General features: G+C 45.0%; 1 protein-coding gene and 1 long non-coding RNA gene across 8 annotated transcripts in view; one reads left to right on the top strand and one right to left on the bottom strand.

Annotated features, from left to right (window-relative positions):
- Positions 1-19,041, top strand: part of LOC310835303 — a 481,690-nt gene that overhangs the window by 297,541 nt on the left and 165,108 nt on the right. The window lies entirely within an intron of this gene.
- KANK1 (KN motif and ankyrin repeat domains 1) overlaps positions 1-19,041 on the bottom strand; it is a 126,140-nt gene that overhangs the window by 6,456 nt on the left and 100,643 nt on the right. For all 7 annotated transcript variants that reach the window (XM_083718382.1, XM_083718384.1, XM_083718383.1 and 4 more), the window contains 7 exons: positions 16,074-18,728; positions 12,552-12,767; positions 10,870-10,972; positions 9,057-9,281; positions 6,081-6,168; positions 2,214-2,433; positions 451-593 (listed from right to left, as the gene is read on the bottom strand). In XM_083718382.1, the coding sequence (XP_083574508.1) occupies positions 451-593; positions 2,214-2,433; positions 6,081-6,168; positions 9,057-9,281; positions 10,870-10,972; positions 12,552-12,767; positions 16,074-18,728 (3,650 nt within the window). The remainder of the gene's footprint in view (positions 1-450; positions 594-2,213; positions 2,434-6,080; positions 6,169-9,056; positions 9,282-10,869; positions 10,973-12,551; positions 12,768-16,073; positions 18,729-19,041) is intronic.

The raw sequence follows: 19,041 nt of genomic DNA, 5'->3' as shown, positions 1-19,041 counted from the left end.
CTATCCAAATGTGATTTGGGTTTTAAACACATTGTAAGGAGTCTGTATGGGAGTATATTATATTTAAAAATGGGGTATCAGAGTTTTTAGGGGGTTAAGCAGGCTGGGATAGCAGGCTTGTTGGGTTTTGAATGTCTGATGTAGATTTTTCAATTTCATTTCGTTATTTTTCAATAAAGATTATCGAATCAAATTGAATCAAGAGGGAGGAGAGGAAAGTCCTACTGTAGGAGCAGAAATCTGTTGCCCAGGACGTCAGACAGACTCTAGAAGTGTGCCTGGCCAGCAAAATATTCCAGGAAATTGCAGTTTACATAGGGTAGCAAAGCAAAAATAAGAAGTGGTTGTTTTAAGTGATCTAGTGAAGTACCATGGAAAGAAACACTAAGGGGCAGCTTAAGCCTGAACGTCTATCGCTGCGCAATGAAGGCTGAATTCAGCGGCACCAACCTGGCTTGCTTTAGCGTTCACATCCCCACAGGCAAAGAGCTCTTCCACTATTCTCATTTCTTTCTCCGCATCTACAGCTGCAAGAGCAGCCAGCATAATGGGGGTATAGCCAGCCTTGTTCTGGTGATTTACATTGCAGACATCTGCAGAGGAGAAGAAGAGACCATCTCTTGAGAAAGTTGGACGCAATTGTGCAAAAGAACTGAATCGTCTGTTACTAGAGCAGCCCTTTTCGAAGTTCAGCAATTGCTTACATAATGAAGATGATTCAGAAGGACTCCCAAAGGAGGCAAGTGTGATTCTTGAGCCAAGTAAAGCAAACAACTCTCGTTATTGTATGCATTATAGGAGAGAGAGGGCACAAAGCCACATTTCATGCGACTGCTAAGGCAGTTAGCTTGAAGGCAATTGTTCAATAATTCTGTGAACAGAACTGCAGGCGGACAGTACCAGCTTCTGCCAGAGTTTCAGGTATGCAGGGATAAAGCTTCGGATTTACGACAGGAAACATCACACAAAACAGTGAAATAGTGGCCAAAATATATAAAAGTGTCTGCACTGTTCCCCCCGCAACTTTACACCGCAGTATAGCCATTAAGGAACACTTTTTACATTTCCAAAGCTTTCAGACATGACTTGCCGGTTAAATGGCTTTCTTCACTGAACAGCATTTGTGTGGCTTCAAATGCATTCAGGTCCCCTGAGGAACTGCCAAAAGCGAGGAAGCAAATTCCTAGCGTCAAGGAAGCTACTGCTTTTGTTCAAGCCTAGCACACCAGTTTATTATCTTTGCCCAAGAGTCTCTAAAAGGAGCTCTGAAGGCCTTCAAACTTGCTAGCTAAGAAGTATTGGATGTACTGATTCAAATTAAAAAAAAAAATGTGGACAGACAGATTGCATGTATTTCTGTAAGATGACTAGTCACACAAACTTCAAATTTATTGGCTGCTGTTTCCAAGATAAATATTCACATGTGACATTGGGACAAGAATAGACACTGAAGCAAAAAGCATGCATTCTCTGAAGTCATAGCAGCAGATTAAGCCAGTTTCCACTGCAGAGAATATTCTTTAAAAGGTGCAGTTTTCAATAAACATTTAAATGGAAACATTCAAATGCAAACAGTTAAAAATAAAAAAATCTAATTAAACTTGAGGTTACAAAATAATCATACACTATATACACTATATTAAAGCAATCCAATTTTTAATTCAATAGGCCTCTTGCCTCTGAAACTTCCAGGACTCCACAGGTTCAAATATATGGGAAATTATCCCTCAAAGATTCAAATATGGGAAATTATCCAGTGTTGTAGAAACTTTTGATTTCAGAACTTCCCAACTAAGACACCAGGTGTTCATCAGCATCCAGTTCTGGCATGTTGTCTTATAAGGCAACCTGGTCTGAGCTGTTCATATCATTACAAGCTCATTTAATTGTATGCAGAATGATGAAAGGCAGTTTTCAATTGCAGCCCTTATTGAAGCAACATTCATCCTCTAATGAGAGCTCTAGTAACCTAGGTCTGAACTGGAAGGAAGCGACAGGTGGCTTCAGGAAGTGGTTATCTGCACCTGCTTGCTGGGAATTAAGGTGCTAGAGATCAGTCGTGCTTAAGGAGTGGTGGCACAAATTATAGAAATATTAAATGCTGATGTTGTGTTGCACCGTCATGTCCCAGGACTTTTATCTGACATTCTGCTGGAGAGAGACCCAGTGCTCTGCTCGGAGATCACACAAACATTTCAGAACAGCCAACTTACTTGCATCTAAAAGCAGCTTCACAATTTCAAAGTTCGAGTGGGAGACGCTGTAATGGAGAGCTGTGTTGCCATTGCCATCCGCCATGTTGATGATATATCTGAGGACTGCAGGAGAAACCTCCAGAAAAGCAGCGATGTAGTCTCCAACCATTGCAGGAACAGCCGACTTTTGGCTGGATACACGGAACCACTCGTGCTGGATGGTGTTTAAACAAAATCTCTGCCAAAGATATACAAAAAAGTTTTTCAAAGGGATGCCTGTATTTGCAAGCGGTTTCTGTCCAGTACTGAAATTACAGGAAAAGTAGTCTTTTCCTTTAAATCAAAAGTTGGCAACAATTCCTAGGCCCCCATTGTTCTGCCTGGACACTGAGGTCCAGCTCCGAGGGCCTTCTGGCGGTTCCCTCCCTGCGAGAAGTGAGGTTACAGGGAACCAGGCAGAGGGCCTTCTCGGTGGTGGTGCCCGCCCTGTGGAATGCCCTCCCTTCAGATGTCAAAGAGAACAACTACCAGACTTTTAGAAGACATCTGAAGGAAGCCCTGTTTAGGGAAGCTTTTAATGTTTGATGCATTACGGAATTTTAATATTTTGTTGGAAGCCGCCCAGAGTGGCTGGGGAAACCCAGCCAGATGGGTGGGGTAGAAATAATAAATTATTATAATATTATTATATTATTACTCCTGGCTTCTCCCAGCCCTGACGAGAGGAGGAAGTGGGCTGGCCTGAGCTGGCTGGGCGCCATTTTAAGCAGCCCCTCTCCGAAGCCAGCCCTTTCGCGCCGCTCATCTTCCCTCCACCGCCGCCCTCGGCCAGAGAGTGGAGCTCGCTCTGCCTACACACGAGAAGCAGCAATAGCGTTGGCGGCAGCCCCTGGGAAGGTAAGCACAGCGGCTGGTGGGGAGGACTATTTGCCCCCCTTGCCTCTTCTTTCAGCTCCCCCCCCCCCAGTACCGCTTCCCTGGACCACCACAAGGTCTGAGGGACAGTGCACTGGCCCGTGGGTAAAAATTTTTGCTGACCCCTAGTATAAACAGTGTGAAGGAAAGCCTGCCGTAAAGCTCAGAGACAATGCAGGTTATTTTTCACTCTAGAAGACGCACTTTCGCCCTCCTAAAAAGTAAGGGGAAATGTGTGTACGTCTTATGGAGCGAATGCAGGCGGGAGGCACTGCTCAGCGCTCCTTTTAAAGAGCCGCGTGGAGCGTGTGTGAGGCTCTTCGGGGCTTTTCCCCAAGGAGGGAGAATGGCCCCCAAGAGACGCACACACATTCTGCACGCTCTTTAAAGGGAGTGTGGCCCTTGGGGAAACCTTAGTTGCACGCAGCCTCTCCCGGGCAGGGGATGCCCAGGAGAGGCTGCACGTGGCCAAGCAAGAAGCCAGGACAGCCAGTGGGATCGCAGAGTTCCCGTTGGCTGTCCTGGCTTCTTGTTTAGCTGGGTGCAGCCTCCCCAGCCCGGGAGAGGCTGCACGGGGCTATCCAAAAGCCAGAACAGCTAGAGGGAGTGCTGTGCAGTGCTCCCTCTAGCTGTTCTAGCTTTTGCCTTAGCGGCGTGAAGCCTCTGCAGGGCAGTGGGGAGCCTTCATCCCACTGCCCTGTGGAGGCTTTGTGTAGCTATCCCTGGCTTTTGCGGGAGGTGGGGGAAGGGACAGAGTGCGCGGCTCTGTCCCTTCCCCCACCTCCCAGAAAAGCCCCCAAGAGCCACACTCCCTTTAAAGAGCATGCGGCTCTTGTGGGAGGTGGGGGGGGGGAGCCAGGAGGTTTGCTTTCGCTGAAGCCAGGAGGGCAAGAGGGATTGGTGCGCACCGATCCCGCTTGCTCTCCTGGCTTCAGGGATAGCCCCGCAAAGCCTCCTGAGCGAAAATGGAGGAGCATTCCCTCTTAGCTCAGGATGCTTTGTGTTGCTTTCTTATTTCTTGTTTTCCTCCCCTACAAACTGGGTGCGTCTTATGGTCCATAAGGTATTTGGGGACACCTGAGGCTGAAGGGCAAGTATTGGCCCATCGGCTTTGATCTGCCCGTCTGCGTGGCACAGATCATATATGTCAGGGGTTCAGAAGGAGAGACACAGGCAGTGACAGTGGCCAGAGTTATTCCACAAGCCTCTCTAGCGAATCGGAGGACTCACAGAAGGGAGCGCCGGTGGCCAGAGCGAAGGGGGCTCCAGGGGGGAAGCCCCAGGAGGAAGGGGCTAGCGGGGAGTCCCTGAGCAGCAGTTGGAAATCAGGACCAGCTTCTCCACCAGAGCGCAGTGGGGAGGGGGAGTCCCAGGAGTCGGGACCAGTGTCCTCACCACCAGAGGGAGGAGAGGAGTCAGGTTTGGCAACGCCCACATCAGGAAGCGGGGAAACGGTCAGAAGGAAAGTCACCGGCTGGGCGCGCGCGCCAAGTTCAAATGTACAGGAGCGCGGCACAGCGGGGAGCCCGGGAAGGGAGCCAGGTCCTAAAGCCCACCGGAGGGAGGGGCAAGACTCAGGAGGCTCAGCGTCAGAGGAGTCCAGGAAGGAGGGAACCCCAGAGGGCAGAAGGACCCAGCGAAGGAAAGAACAGCGTAGGAGGTGGAGCCGGGCTAGAATCTTAAACTGGTGTGGGTGGAGCAGTGAGTCAGAGGGGACTTAGCCGGTCTAGCGTCGAGACGTGGGTCTGCGCACCCAGAGCTTGGAAATGGAAACTAAACTTTAATAAAGACTTTTGTATATAACATCCACTGGGCGTTGGTCCTCTGTGAGCTGGGACCTAGCGGCAGTCCTGACAATATACTTCAGCCCAACTTCAAAAATGGAGAGATGGAAAGAATTTCTTCCTGTGTTTGGCTAGAGCTGGAGTACATTCCACACTGGAACACAAACTTTATACTTTCATAATCAAGAGGAATGCTAACTTCCTATCCTGTGTACTTTCCCAAACATGTTAGGGCTGCCAAGAGCAGAAGCATGACTAAGTGAATGGTAGTTCTGCTTTCAGCAGCTTGAGGATGCTTCATGGAGCTTTAAAACAAGCCTTTTAAAAAATGCTTTCCTTCTATTAATAGCTGCATTAACTAGCGGCACAATGATGTTTGGGAAGGTAAGTGGGCTGAAGTCTTTTTGGATGGGACTGAAATTAGATTCAAGCCTCCATCACTCTTATTGAAGGGAAGGATGCTTGGGGTTCAGCATGCCTGGTCATTTTGGCACATAAATGTGGCTACCTTCATTCTACCATGCTCCCTCGAGTGTCCACAGTAGATTAAGCAGATCTACTTCTTCAATACAGTGGTACCTCAGGTTACATACGCTTCAGGTTACATACACTTCAGGTTACAGACTCCGCTAACCCAGAAATAGTGCTTCAAGTTAAGAACTTTGCTTCAGCATGAGAACAGAAATCGTGCCCCGGCAGTGCGGCAACAGCAGGAGGCTCCATTAGCTAAAGTGGTGCTTCAGATTAAGAACAGTTTCAGGTTAAGAGCGGACCTCCGGAACAAATTAAGTACTTAACCCGAGGTACCACTGTAACTAAAGAAGTGTGCATGCACATGAAAGCTCATACCAATAACTAACTTAGTTGGTCTCTAAGGTGCTACTGGAAGGAATTTTTTTATTTTGCTTCAACTACGGCAGACCAACACGGCTACCTACCTGTAACCAGGTCTACACGGATAGCTTTGCTGCAGGTGCTATTTCCAGGGAAATTTCCCTTTTATGGGCCTTTTTAATTTTTGCTTCATCTGAGCAGGATCCGGCAAGCTGCAGCAATCAAGGCAGTGATGTCTTGGCATATAGACAGCTCCATGAAATAAGTAGCTAACCACTTCTCCTAGGCAACTCAGATTTTAATGTGGCAAGTAATGAGAGCATATATGATTTTCAAATAGCACTGGACTTACTATCTCTTTGCTGAGCATAGCCTTTGGATCATCGATGCTGCCTTTAAGAAGATGGCAGGCAGACAGCATCTTTTCACTCAATTCATATCTGAAGGAGGGGGAAAAAGAGGTTATGTTTAGACGAAACACTTTCTGGCATTTGTGTTTGGAGCGGGGGGGGGGGGGAGGGGATGAAAAAATAGGATGCTTTTTATCAACCGCTGCAATTTGGAATTTTTTAGGGCAGCAGAAGACAGTGGAGGTACTCTGAGAAAGAAGAACAGTGGCATGAACTGACTTTATATCAAGGAAGGTGGTAAGATGTCTTATGCATTTTATTCTAAACATCCGAAAAAGTATCCTCAAAGATCAATGCCTAAAATATCTCCCCAACCTCCAATTAGTGTAAAGGCCAGTGCTTTTTTCACACACACACTCTCTCACACACACACGTGTGTGTGTGTGTGTGTGTGTGTGTGTGTGTATCTATATCTATATCTATCTATCTATCTATCTATTTATCTATCTATCTATGAGTACAGTGGTACCTCGGGTTACATACTCTTCAGGTTACATACTCTTCAGGTTACAGACTTCTCTAACCCAGAAATATTACCTCGGGTTAAGAACTTTGCTTCAGGATGAGAACAGAAATCGTGGTCCGGTGGCGCAGCAGCAGCAGGAGGCCTCATTGGCTAAAGTGGTGCTTCAGGTTAAGAACAGTTTCAGGTTAAGTACGGACCTCCGGAACGAATTAAGTACTTAACCTGAGGTACCACTGTACTCTCATTTTCCTACTCATATTGAAATACTGCCCCTCAACGAGGCCAAACTTAGATTCACAAAAGGTTTAGGAGTATGCGTCCCCCTGCGTCCCCCCAGAAAAAAAAGCACTGGTAAAGGCTGTATAGAATCAGCAGTTGTGTACAAAGCCTTCGTACTTGAAAGCCCTTATGCAGCGGCACTGTTTAGAGGACTGAAGTCAAGCAGGTAGATACAGGAGCTATCGTGCAATACTTGTGAAGACCCCTCCAATGCAACAAGAAATCTGGCTGCCTGAACCTATGGATGGCTTGTTCCAATGTATGTTACTTAAGAACATGGGAAGCTGCCTTGCACAGTGGAACCTTGGTTCCCGAATGGCTTAATTGCCAAACAAATCGGCTCCCGAACGCTGCAAACCCAGAAGTAAGTGTTCCGGTTTGAGAATGTTTTTCCAAGGCCACTTGTCCGACGCGACTTGAGTGCAGGAAGTTCATGCAGCCAATCGGAAGCCATGCCTTGGTTTTCGAACCATTTCGGGAGTCAAACAGACTCCTGGATCGGATTAAGTTCGAGAACCAAGGTTCCACTGTACTGAGTCAGACCTTTAATTCATCTAGTTCAATATTGTCTTCGCTGACTGTCAACAGCTCTCCAGAAACTGAGACAGCTCTACTTGGAGACACCAGGGATCGAACCAGCGACCTTCTGAATGGAAAACAGCTGCTCTACCCTAGAGCCACGGTCATGCCATGACATATTATGTTACATTGCAAGCATCTCTGGCAAGATGCACTTGAAGTCATTCAGGTCACCATTGTACAATCGTGCCAGAGACTAATTTGCAAAGGATGTTTGTGTCACGAAGGACAGGATTGCCAATTATACTGGAGCAATCATCTATTCTTTCCAGCCTTATGATTCTAAACTGTGCAATACATTTGAATTATGCCATCTAATCAAGCGGTGGATGTTTAATTAATAGTAATGATGCAAACATTATTGAGTGGCATCTGATTAAACGGCACTCATCACTAAATAAATATGCATTGTTTGGTGGCTACTGAAATATCAACGTTTGATTTCTGCCATTATTGTGCTACCATTTCTGCCATTTATTTAAGTCTCTTGACACACTCTTAACTCTACGTGTTAGCAATGTTTCCCCCCCAACTCAACGGGTGTTTCATTTTGGCTCTCATTTGCAAACCATATTTCTCACTTTAGTATATTCATTATGTAAGAAATAATAAAAACACATACAGTACTGCCTACAATGCAAAGCGCAGCGTGTGTTTGAATCCTATTTATTAGAGGTGCAAACAAATTGTGGGACAGCAACTTAACATTCATAGAGTTTGGGTTTAATAGACCACACTCAGCATATTTCTTAGTCTAGAGAGATTAGTAGACATATCCAGACTTCAGAAGGAGGAATTACACAGGAAACCTAGGAGCCAGCATTAGAAGAGGAAGAATCTTGTGGCCAAGAACACAGTTTTGGATGGAGTCAGCTGTGTAGTCCTCCTATCTGCCCTTTGTCCAATGACCAGGTAGATTAAATATCCTTAAAAATTACATGCTTTTAACAGGTCTATAAAAGAAATTGGAAGGACTTACAAGGGGGCTTGAGGTATCCCTGGTTCACTCTTTCTTTTTATTGTACTGGGGAACAGGTCTTATGGGGAGGGGGAAATAAGAGAGGTACAACTGGTAGAAATTCCAGATACAGCAACTTGAAAGTACAGAGAAGTGAAATTATTATTTTGGATTTAATATCATGCCTTTCACTCCCCTTAAGGAGTCTCAAAGCGGCTAACATTCTCCTTTCCCTTCCTCCTCCACAACAAACACTCTGTGAGGTGAGTGAGGCTGAGAGACTTCAGAGAAGTGTGACTGGCCCAAGGTCACCCAGCAACTGCATGTGGAGGAGCAGAGATGCGAACCCAGTTCACCAGATTACAAGTCTACCGCTCTTAACCACTACACCACACTGGCTCTCTCTTCAAATAATGCTTTGAAAATTCCTCAGAAATATAAAAAGAGATTGCAGTGACTGCTGCTCTGAATATTAAGCAAAACACAAAGCAGGAATTAGCTTCCGGGTTCCGAAAATAAGTCTTACATTCAACTTGGCGCCCAAAGCTTAGGCTGTAGACAACCACCAATGGTCAGAATTGGGGTCTAGTTTCCCTAAACACATAACATTTTAGAATGCGTAAATGGCAACGGTACCTCTCACGGATTTCCACTTTCTCCATCTCCGTCTCTTGAACCTCCACCATTTCTTCCACCCTGGCAGACTTAACATCTCCAGTGTTTATCTCCTGCTGTCCTTCCACCGCAAGCAAACTCCCATTCTCTTCAATTTGAGCATATTCGTTCCCGACACACTCATCATCCGACTCAGATGATGAACTCTCTTCTGAACTGGAATCGTCACTCGATGTTGTTTCATACCTACACATGACAAAATTCTGTTGTCTATCAATGCTGCGTATAAATTCCTTTCATTTAATAAGCAGCTTATTAAAAATGTCGCTTATTTCATTTTCCTTAAGTAGCTGCAAGATTGCAGTTGTTCACAGATTACACGTACAGAGGAGGAATAAACTACGTCCAGGAAAGTCTGGTGGCTTCTCTCCAAAAGGTTCAAAAGTGAAGATTTGTAGTAAAGCACTGTCTAGTAGAGGAGAAATCAAGCACCAGAATGGTAGGGGCAAACAGTCAATGCTAACAAAACTACAGTACAACAACAAATCTAACTTTCTAAAAACCTGACTGGTTCATGCAAATACCGTGTGTCCCCATGAAGATTACATTTCAGCATTAATAGCTGTTTTGTGTACAGTGCCATTTCCAATTGTTCTTCTGAATTGGTCTTGTCAGAAGGCAGAAACATTGCAGAAAATCCAATTTGTTTTTATGAAAAGGGAGACACGCTGAAAGTGGGCAAGTCTACTAGACACATGGCAAATTGACAGCTGCGTTCAGTTAATCTGAAAGACCATAAAACTGGAAAATTCATGGGCATTTAGTGTAAAATGCATTAGCCAATGAGAACCCGGCAGACCAGGAAGTGACCAGGCCAAATATGAGGTCGCTGAGTGGGTACTCACTGGGCGGCAGATTTTAGTGTAAGGCTATGAAAGGAATTTTCTCCCCTGTCACATCCTTAAGTTTGCACTAGCTGTGATCTACTATCAGTAGCACAATATTACGTTGTCCGCTTAATACATTAGAGAAGTTTTGCTACAAGAGAATATAATATTTTTTAATGTCTTAAAGTACACAATGGAAGATCCAGGCTCCACTTCTCTCCCCTGAAGAGGAGAAGCACAAAGCCTTGAAAGAGTTGAATTTTATTATTTTATTTTATTTTATTTTAAAAAGGAAAAAGAGAGAAGGCTTATGAAATGGTGTGGAATTGCTAAAATGGAACAGGATATTCTTCTTCCTGACCATAGGGTGTGGGGCACAAATGTCGCACTGGGGAAAAGGAGCAAAGTGCAGCCATATTCTAGGCAGCCCTCATTCCCGACATCATAAAAAGCTAGTTGTGGAAAGCATGTCGTTGTTTGAGGGCCAGAAAAATGGGGATTTGCATGCAGAGGAAACTGTACACAGCAGAGAAACACATGGAACCCACAAAACAAAGCAGAACTATTGCACGGAAAGCTAGTCCTTAGGTTGTCATATCGTGAAGTCTCCTTTTGCTTTTATAATGGACATTACAGTTGTACCTCAGAAGTCGAATGGAATTTGTTCCGGAAGCCCATTTGACTTCCAAAATGTTTGGAAACCAAGGCACCACTTCCGATTGGCTGCAGGAAGCTCCTGTAGCCAATCGGAAGCTGCAGAACTCACGCTGGATGTTCAGGTTCCAAAAAACATTCGCAAACTGGAGCACTTACTTCCAGGTTTGCACAGTTTGGGAGCCAAAACGTTCAAGTCGCAAGGTGTTCGACTTCCAAGGTACAACTGTAGTCAGTTTTGCTTATATGACTTTGAAGAGGAAGCAGCTTATTTCAGACCTGGAACTCCTTACCCTCCATTAATACCGACAAACTGCAGGTTCTTCTTCCCATTCTCTTCCTTTTTCCCATCCTTTTTCTTCATGATGGACTTCAACATGCCCTCATTTGCACATACTGGGAGAGAGAGAGAGAGAGCCACAAGAACTCATTTAAGTAAAGCTTTCACGTCCCTATGTGTGCTGCTGTTTCAGATCTTAAAGCCAAGCTGCTCTGGTTCACCTACAGTTTTAAGATGTACTGGTGTGGTTAAAAGGTAAAGGGACCCCAGACCATTAGGTCCAGTCGCGGACGACTCTGGGGTTGTGGCGCTCATCTCATTTTATTGGCCGAGGGAGCTGGCGTACCGCTTCTGGGTCATGTGGCCAGCATGACTAAGCCGCTTCTGGCGAAACCAGAGCAGCGCACGGAAACACCGTTTACCTTCCCGCCGGAGTGGTACCTATTTATCTACTTGCACTTGATGCTCTTTAGAACTGCTAGGTTGGCAGGAGCAGGGACCGAGCAACGGGAGCTCACCCTGTCACGGGGATTCGAACCGCCGACCATCCAGTCAGCAAGCCCTAGGCTCTGTGGTTTAACCCAGAGCGCCACTGGTGTGGTTATAAGCACATAAAATTGGGTCCCAATGAATAATGCACTGGAAATTAGCCCTCCCCTAACCCCTCTTCCCCATGCCCAGTTGTCTCCTTTCCCAGCCTTTGGATTATTTATTTATAAAAAAAATCTGTATACTGCAATTTCACCAAAAAATATAAAAATTAAGAAAGCAAAGCGGTTTGAAATAATTATAATACAACAAAAATCAAACAAAAATTGAAACAGATCACCAGCTAGTTATTACCTAAAACATTTTTCTGAACTGTTTGCATAAGCCTGGTGGCAAACATGTAAAAGGGGATTCAAAAGGGATTTAGAAACGTGAGACACAAGTGATTTTAGAGCTTACTTTGAAATACAGTCATGCCTTGGAAGTCCGTTCCGGAAGTCCGTTCGACTTCCAAAACGTTTGGAAACCAAAGCATGGCTTCTGATTGGCTGCAGGAAGCTCCTGCAGCCAATCGGAAGCACCGTTGGACGTTCGGCTTCCCAAAAAACGTTCAGAAACCAGAACACTCAACTTCCAGTTTTCCATCGTCCGGGAGCCAAAACGTTCAGCAGCTAAGCCATTCGAGATCCAAGGTACAACTGTATACATTTTCTTAATGTTGTAAGAGACAGGTGTCATTATATTTGGGTTGCTGAGATATTTATATTGTCTGCAACAATAGAATTGTAGAGTTGTAAGGGACTTTGTGGAATATGCAGCTGCCCCAAACTTTGCATTATCAGCATCATCCTCTAACGGTTCCAGTGTTTCCCAACCTTGTGCCTCCAGATGTTTTTGGCCTACAACTCCCATCATCCCTAGCTAGCAAGACCAGTGGTCAGGGATGATGGGAGTTGTAGGCCAAAAACATCTGGAGGCACAAGGTTGGGAAACACGGCGTCTAACCAAATGGGCATGGAGCAAGGGTATAATTCTATTACGAATTACATTTCTCCTGCTTGAATTAATGACATTTTCCCTAAAAGAGTTCCACTTGAGAGTGGTGCACGAAGAAGTCATAATGGCCAGATAAGTTTATTTACAAACTAACAACAGCACAAATAACAACAAAGCAAAAAAGAAATAAAGCAATAATAAATAAATTACCATAAAGTCCAGAGGCCAGCTGGTCATCTGTAAGATTAATTGGAGACATGGTGCTGTCATGGGAGGGTGAGGCTGTCCGGTCTGGTCCTGCTCCCACTAGGGTGGTCTTCTCCTTGCTTATTGTCCCCATCTCCTGACCCAGTTTCAACACTTGGGAGCTTGAAACTAAATGAGAACTACCAGGGTGGCCACGAGGAACGTGCAACAAATTGTCTGCTGTCAGCAAAGAAAGGAGTGGATTACTGAACCATGAAAGCTTCTGGCTTAATGTTTCTGTTATACAGGGGTCCCTTGGTTCTCAAACACCTTGGTACTCAAACAACTTGGAACCCAAACACTGCAAACCCAGAAGTAAGTGTTCCAGTTTGCAAACCTTTTTTGGAAGCCGAATGTGCTCCGTTTTGAGTGACACACTTCCATTTTGAGTGTTATGCTGAGGCCTGTCAGTTTTTGCTATTTATTTTGCGTTTTTGTGGCTCCTTTTTTTCTTTTGTTTTTGTGACTGTTCAGCTACTGGATTGTGAGACTGCAGTACATTGTTTATTGCTTTCATTTTATGGATCAATGGTCTCGTTAAATAGTAAAATTCATGTTAAATTGCTGTTTTGAGGTTTGTTTTTAAAAGTCTGGAACGGATTTATCCATTTTGCATTACTTTCTATGGGAAAGCGCGCCTTGATTTTGGAACGCTTTGGTTTTGGAACGGACTTCCAGAATGGATTAAGTTTGAGAACCAAGGGAGCACTGTACTCAATTTCTAGTATTTTGTTATCTATGGAAATACCTCAAATATCCACAATGCACAACAGTTTGCTCCTGTTTGTGCTCGCTTGGCCTCTTCTACATTGAAACCAACTTCTTAAACATGCTCACATTTCACTGGATGCCGGGAATAGACACCCCCCCTCTCTTGCATCCTGGTCACAGAGGCTGTGGCAGTAGTAGTAGTAGTAATAATAATAATAATTTTATTATTTCTACCCTGCCCATCTGGCTGGGTTTCCCTAGCCACTCTGGGAGGCTTCCAGCAAAATATTTAAAATAATAAAATGTCAAACATTAAAAACTTCCCAATACAGGGCTGCCTTTAGATGTCTTCTAAAAGTTGTGCAATTCTTTATCTCCTTGACATCTGATGGGAGGGCGTTCCACAGGGTGGGCGCCACTACCAAGAAGGCCCTCTGCCTTGTTCCCTGTAAGTAAGTCCAGTGAAATAATCTTCAAATGTTATCTGTAAAACAATTTGAAAACATAACATTTGAAGGTATTTCACTGGACTTATTTAATTTTTTAAAAAATTACCATTTTACTTTTCTTTTCAGAATTCAAGGACATCAGTTTTTACTTGTATAAAAAGGCACTGCTGTTCAGTGACCACAAGCAAAAACTTAATAATAAACAGTCCCTCCCATGGGTTAAGTCCAACATCTAGAAATGAAGCTGCTTACTTCTATATCTCACACCTCTGTCTTTCAGAGAAAAAGATACTCTTGGACATTCTGCAACAAGGTAGTTGCCAAAATAGGGGGTGGGGTATTCATTTATTTTATTTAAAGCATTTATTAGCCATGACTCAGAGTGCTTACAAAGCGAGGTAAAAAATACAGCTTTTTTAAAAAAGAGACAATGACCCTTCAGCATATTGAGAATAAATTATTTCTAGTTTCTTCCAATAAACGTGGAGTCTTTGTGGAACACCATTAAAAGCTAAGCTTTGAAAGCCGACTGATTCATGACAGCAAAATGCATCCAATGAAATGTGGAAGGATACAAATTCCAAGTTTTAAGAGCTCTTCCTGGAAGATGCTGTAGGCAGCTGGGAGAAGCTGGAATGGACTTCTGCCTTGTTGTTCTCCCTCCCCCCCCCCCCAATAAATGGCCCAGTAAAATCCAGCATCTTTCAAAATGTGCTTTTCCTTCTGGTAAACCGTGATGATTTTGTTTTTCTTATTATTATCCTGGTACATCTCCTATACACACATTAAACAACTGCAAATATTTAACAAGATGTTTCCATTGTGGCTGCTTCCAAGAAGGAAAGAGGGGGGAAACGTTTTGAAAGATACAGGACTGTTGTTGCAAAACAAGGCCAACTCTCAAAGGCTGCATGAGACTTGGTCTGACACATGGAACTACTATGACTTAACGCATTAAGAGACTGGGCTGCCATTCATTTTAAGGCCTCTAAATATTTTAAGCTTGAGGTCTGTGCGGAAAATATTTTCTTTTAAAAAAACAAGTAGCAATGTAGCTCTCAGTAGCCACTATATGGCACGCTTGAATAAAAACAGATAGTGGAAACTTGTGTGACTTCCCACACCAATTTTAAAAGTTACTTTGTGTAAGTAAAATGATCCTATCCCTTTTGCAAATCGATTAAGGGCTTCTAAAATCAAAAGCAGTGGGAAAAGTCAGCAAATTAAATTATACTATAAATTAAATTAAATTATAGTAGATCCAGCGAGAACAATGAGCCTTGTGTCACCCATGTTTATTAATTTCAACAGATCTACCTGGACTATAAATTTGTTGGCTAACACCCAGCAGGTTTAGCTTCTGCTAAAATAAAGGCTTAATTTCATGCAAGTGTCAAGGACCTAGTTCTCTCTAAAGTGGGAAACCTACATCTATCATAAACAGCCACTTAAAACTTTTATTTAAAAAAAAAAGATTTCTGCAAATTGGACGAAGAGAAGATTGTACCTGCGATGGGGATTTTCTGAATGGAAGAGCATTTGAGCCAAGTGAGCCCCTACTTGAAGCTGTAAGGCCCAGGCCTTACAGAGAAAATAAGACTAGGGGATTAGGTGCAATGGTGCAAATTCATTGTTAAATAATGGAGGGATGGAATAATGGCCAGCGTATGATGGCTGTTCAGAGAAATCACTTTAAAAAGACCAGACCACCATAGGGAGGTACAAAATCTGGACACGTCCCATTATGATACTAATAATTACAGGTCACACAGATAATTGTGTGCATAATAGGTAGCATCCCTAGGACATCTGTCCATAGTACAGAGGACAGGGGAAGCAGTGTAATGACAGACCTGCCTTTATCTGTAGGTAAGCAACACTGAGAAACAGAATTAGTTATGACGAATCAAAAGTATAAAGGCAGTGGGAGCAAATGTCTCTAGTCTGCAAAATGTTCACAGAAATGAGACAACGGTGGTAATAGCTGTTCTACTCTATAAAATACCTCTGGCCATAATTTTAGAATCACTTCCTGCCATTAAGAGGGGTCTGAGCTCTTAAGATCTTGAACTATATAAAGGTTAAATTCCCAGGAAACAGGACAGACGATTATCCAGTCACTGGGTATTTTTAGGCATTTTAGGTATTCAAGCACTGACACCGCTTTTATCTATTCACTGCAATCCAAGACTGGCATCTCCTCCCCAATCCTTTCAGTCCTGGAAAGGCAAGTCATGGCATAAGCAGTTTGGTGAGAGCGACTCGTGCCCCTCCTTTTAAGGCACCAGCAACCTTTAAGCAAACGAGAAAGCCCCCTCCAGCATACCTGCTGCCGAAGTTCTCTCCGCGCACTGCTTCGACATATCCAAGTTGCGCAGTTCCTCGGTGCTTGCATACTTCATGACACTGTTGATGGAGGACAGAGTGCTGATGAGCTGAGAATTAATAGAGCCGATCTGTGAGTGGGGCTCTCCGAATGCATCAGCTAACTCAGAATAGTTTTCAGCAAGTAGCATCTGCTGCTCTTGAACGAGCTTCTGGACCCGTTCGATGTAATGATCCAAGCCGGTCTTCATCTCAGGCTGAGAGAACGGGCTGTCCAGCCCAAGGTTCCCCCAGTCAGAAACAGAGTCATCTCCAACACCAATGCTTCTCGTGCCGGGCGGCGCTACAGACACCGGAGGAGGACCACAGGCAATATTTCTCATTTTCAGGCCCACTAGATAGTTCTCGTTAATACTGATCTGCCCCACGCCACAGTCTTTGGTCTTTGTTAGGGAGGGTTTGTCAAAGCTGGCCGTGCTAGAAAGCACCGTCCCCACACCAATGGAGCGAGTTTTAGCTGCCGTGTTTACATCCTTGACCCTTCCATCTCCTATAGCGACTGTCCTCATCTCAACAATCACAGTGTTTGTCTGCTTATCGCAAGTGCTCAGGAAAGTGTTGGTGCCAGAATCCATCAAGGGAGCTACATCCGTGTTGGTGAACTGGTCAGCTTGTTCTAACACTGTGTTGGTTCCCTGGGTGGCCGTACGAGGTACCGCCATGACTCCAGTATCTGCCTTGCAAGCAGGTTCCGTGTTGGTGCTGCGGGAAACGGCTTTGCTTGCTGGCCAGACTGTTTGGACGGGACAGTCTCCGCAGCCTATGGACCGAACTTCCTTGATTTTCAGCTCCGTCTTGCGCAGGCTTAATCTGTCCACTGATTCCTCCGTATTGACCCCCGTTTCGCAGACGGACCTTTCCGTGCCCACACCCTTGTCGCACATCTCAAGAGAGCTCCCAGTGCACCGATCACACATTTCTTTTCTCTCCTTCACAATCCACCAATTCATAGGCACATCTGGGCCCGCAGCTGAACTGTGCGATTGAGGCCTGCACAATACTCCAACGCTGCTCATCTGCAGATGGCTGCCCACGCATGAATCAACCACATCCACGTGACCTCCCACCATTTGGTCTTTTGTTTGTACGACTGCTTCCACCGCTCTGCTGAAGACAAGGGGCTGCGCCATCATTGCCTTGTCCATTTTTTTCCTTGATCCAGCTGCCTGGAGCTCATGCTTTAATTTGGTCATCTCTCTGTCGTGAGTCGTTTCCCTCAGCTGAACTTCCAGCCGGTAGATCTTATCTTTGAGGGCTTCGATGGTCTGATGCTGGAGCTCCAGTTCCCTCTCGGCCTCTGTAGGCAGGCCAAGCATCCCTTCCGTCACCCCGACGCTCGAATCTTTAGTCTTCTGCTCTGTTCCTACTGCTACATCCCTGCACTTTATCAAAGCTCTGTTGTACACAACAACGTCGTTCATGTTCTCCTCTGTGCCCACGGCAACCGATCTGCTCTCTTTCGCTGCACTCGCTCGGTTCACTCGCAGGTTAGATGGAACGTCATAGCTGCTGTCCTGGATCTTCTTCTCCAAGGCTTGCATTTCAGCAGTCAGCTGCCTGAACTCTTCCACCCTCTCTGAGCTATGCTCCATGCTCCCCATGTCTTCCTCACAGTCTATATAGAGTTCGCCACCCCCTCTGGCCGGAGAGAGGGGCTTCCACTGCTCCGCATTTCCTGCGCTATAAGATCTCTTTCTGAAATGGCCTGCGTCGTTCTGGTTGACGACCCTTTGGCTTTTGAGCTTCTCTACCATCTGCCTTTTCTCCTCCTGCAAGACTGAAATCTTAACCTGGAGCACGGGGATAGTCTTGACTTGCTCCTCAAGCTCCTTGAGGCGCTTGAGGGCAATGGCCATTTGTTCCCTGATGTGTTGCAGGTGCACCGGGCTGACGTTAGTCACCGGTGTCGATATCCCTGAGCTCAAGGGGCTGTGGCGGATGGAGCTCCCTAGAGAGGATGCGAGATAAAGATTATATTCCCCATTGCCCTGGTATCCGTTCTGAAACTGCTGAGACATCTGGTTGTGGCCGCTGGACCCCACAAAGGAAGGGAGGGAACTTGTGGAGCCCATGGCTCCAAAACTGGAAAGCCTCGGCCTCCGAGATTCTCCTGGAACTGCCTGCATCGCCATCTTCTCCTGCTCCAATCTCCTCCGTGTTTCCATGAGAGTTTTTGTAACGCGGAGGTTGTGCCGAGGCGGCTGTGGCGAAGGCGGCCGGAGCTGTTTGCTTTCGGGGATAGTTAGGAAGCTTGGAGAGGCTTCAAAGGACAAGGACGGTCTCGGGGGGGCGGCTGCTGGGCTTCGTGCTGCAAAGAGCGAAGACGAATGTTTGTTTTCATCACTGTTGGACGAAGACAGAGATTCATTGGATGTCCACCCGCTGTATTGGCCAGAGGTGTTTTTGCCGGCTGCAAAAGGTGGCGTCACTTTCTGCTTTTTCTGAATGTTCAATTTCTTAATAGTATTTCCCTTCTGTATATCCTCCACATACTTGAGAAAATCCAAATCAAGCTGGTAACCGTAAGGTGTTTCCACAAAATAGGGGTCCTTCTGATTTCTGTCATCCTCCCCATTCAGAGCATTTTCATCTTTTTCTAAAAGAAGGAAACACACACATTAAGCATAAAATCCTACATAAAAGGGTTGGGGTTTTTTGTTTGTTTGTTTGTTTGTTTTGGAAAATTATAAGCACTCTATAATTTGGTGAGTTATAAGCACTCTACCCAGTCAGCAGAATCAGTGTTCCACACTGGAAAATCTATTGCATGTCTCTTGATTAAATTTTTAGCAAGCACACATTTTCCTTTTAAGAGTGCGTCAGCAGTATTTTAAACCACAAAGCAGGTGGGTACATTTCTCATACGCTTTACATAAAGCTGTATTTTTAAAAAAGAAACAACAAGACCC

The sequence above is a fragment of the Podarcis gaigeae genome, assembly GCF_964106915.1.
Source record: "Podarcis gaigeae genome assembly, chromosome: 17".
Lineage (NCBI taxonomy): Eukaryota > Metazoa > Chordata > Lepidosauria > Squamata > Lacertidae > Podarcis > Podarcis gaigeae.
This window is presented reverse-complemented; position numbering and strand designations above follow the sequence as displayed.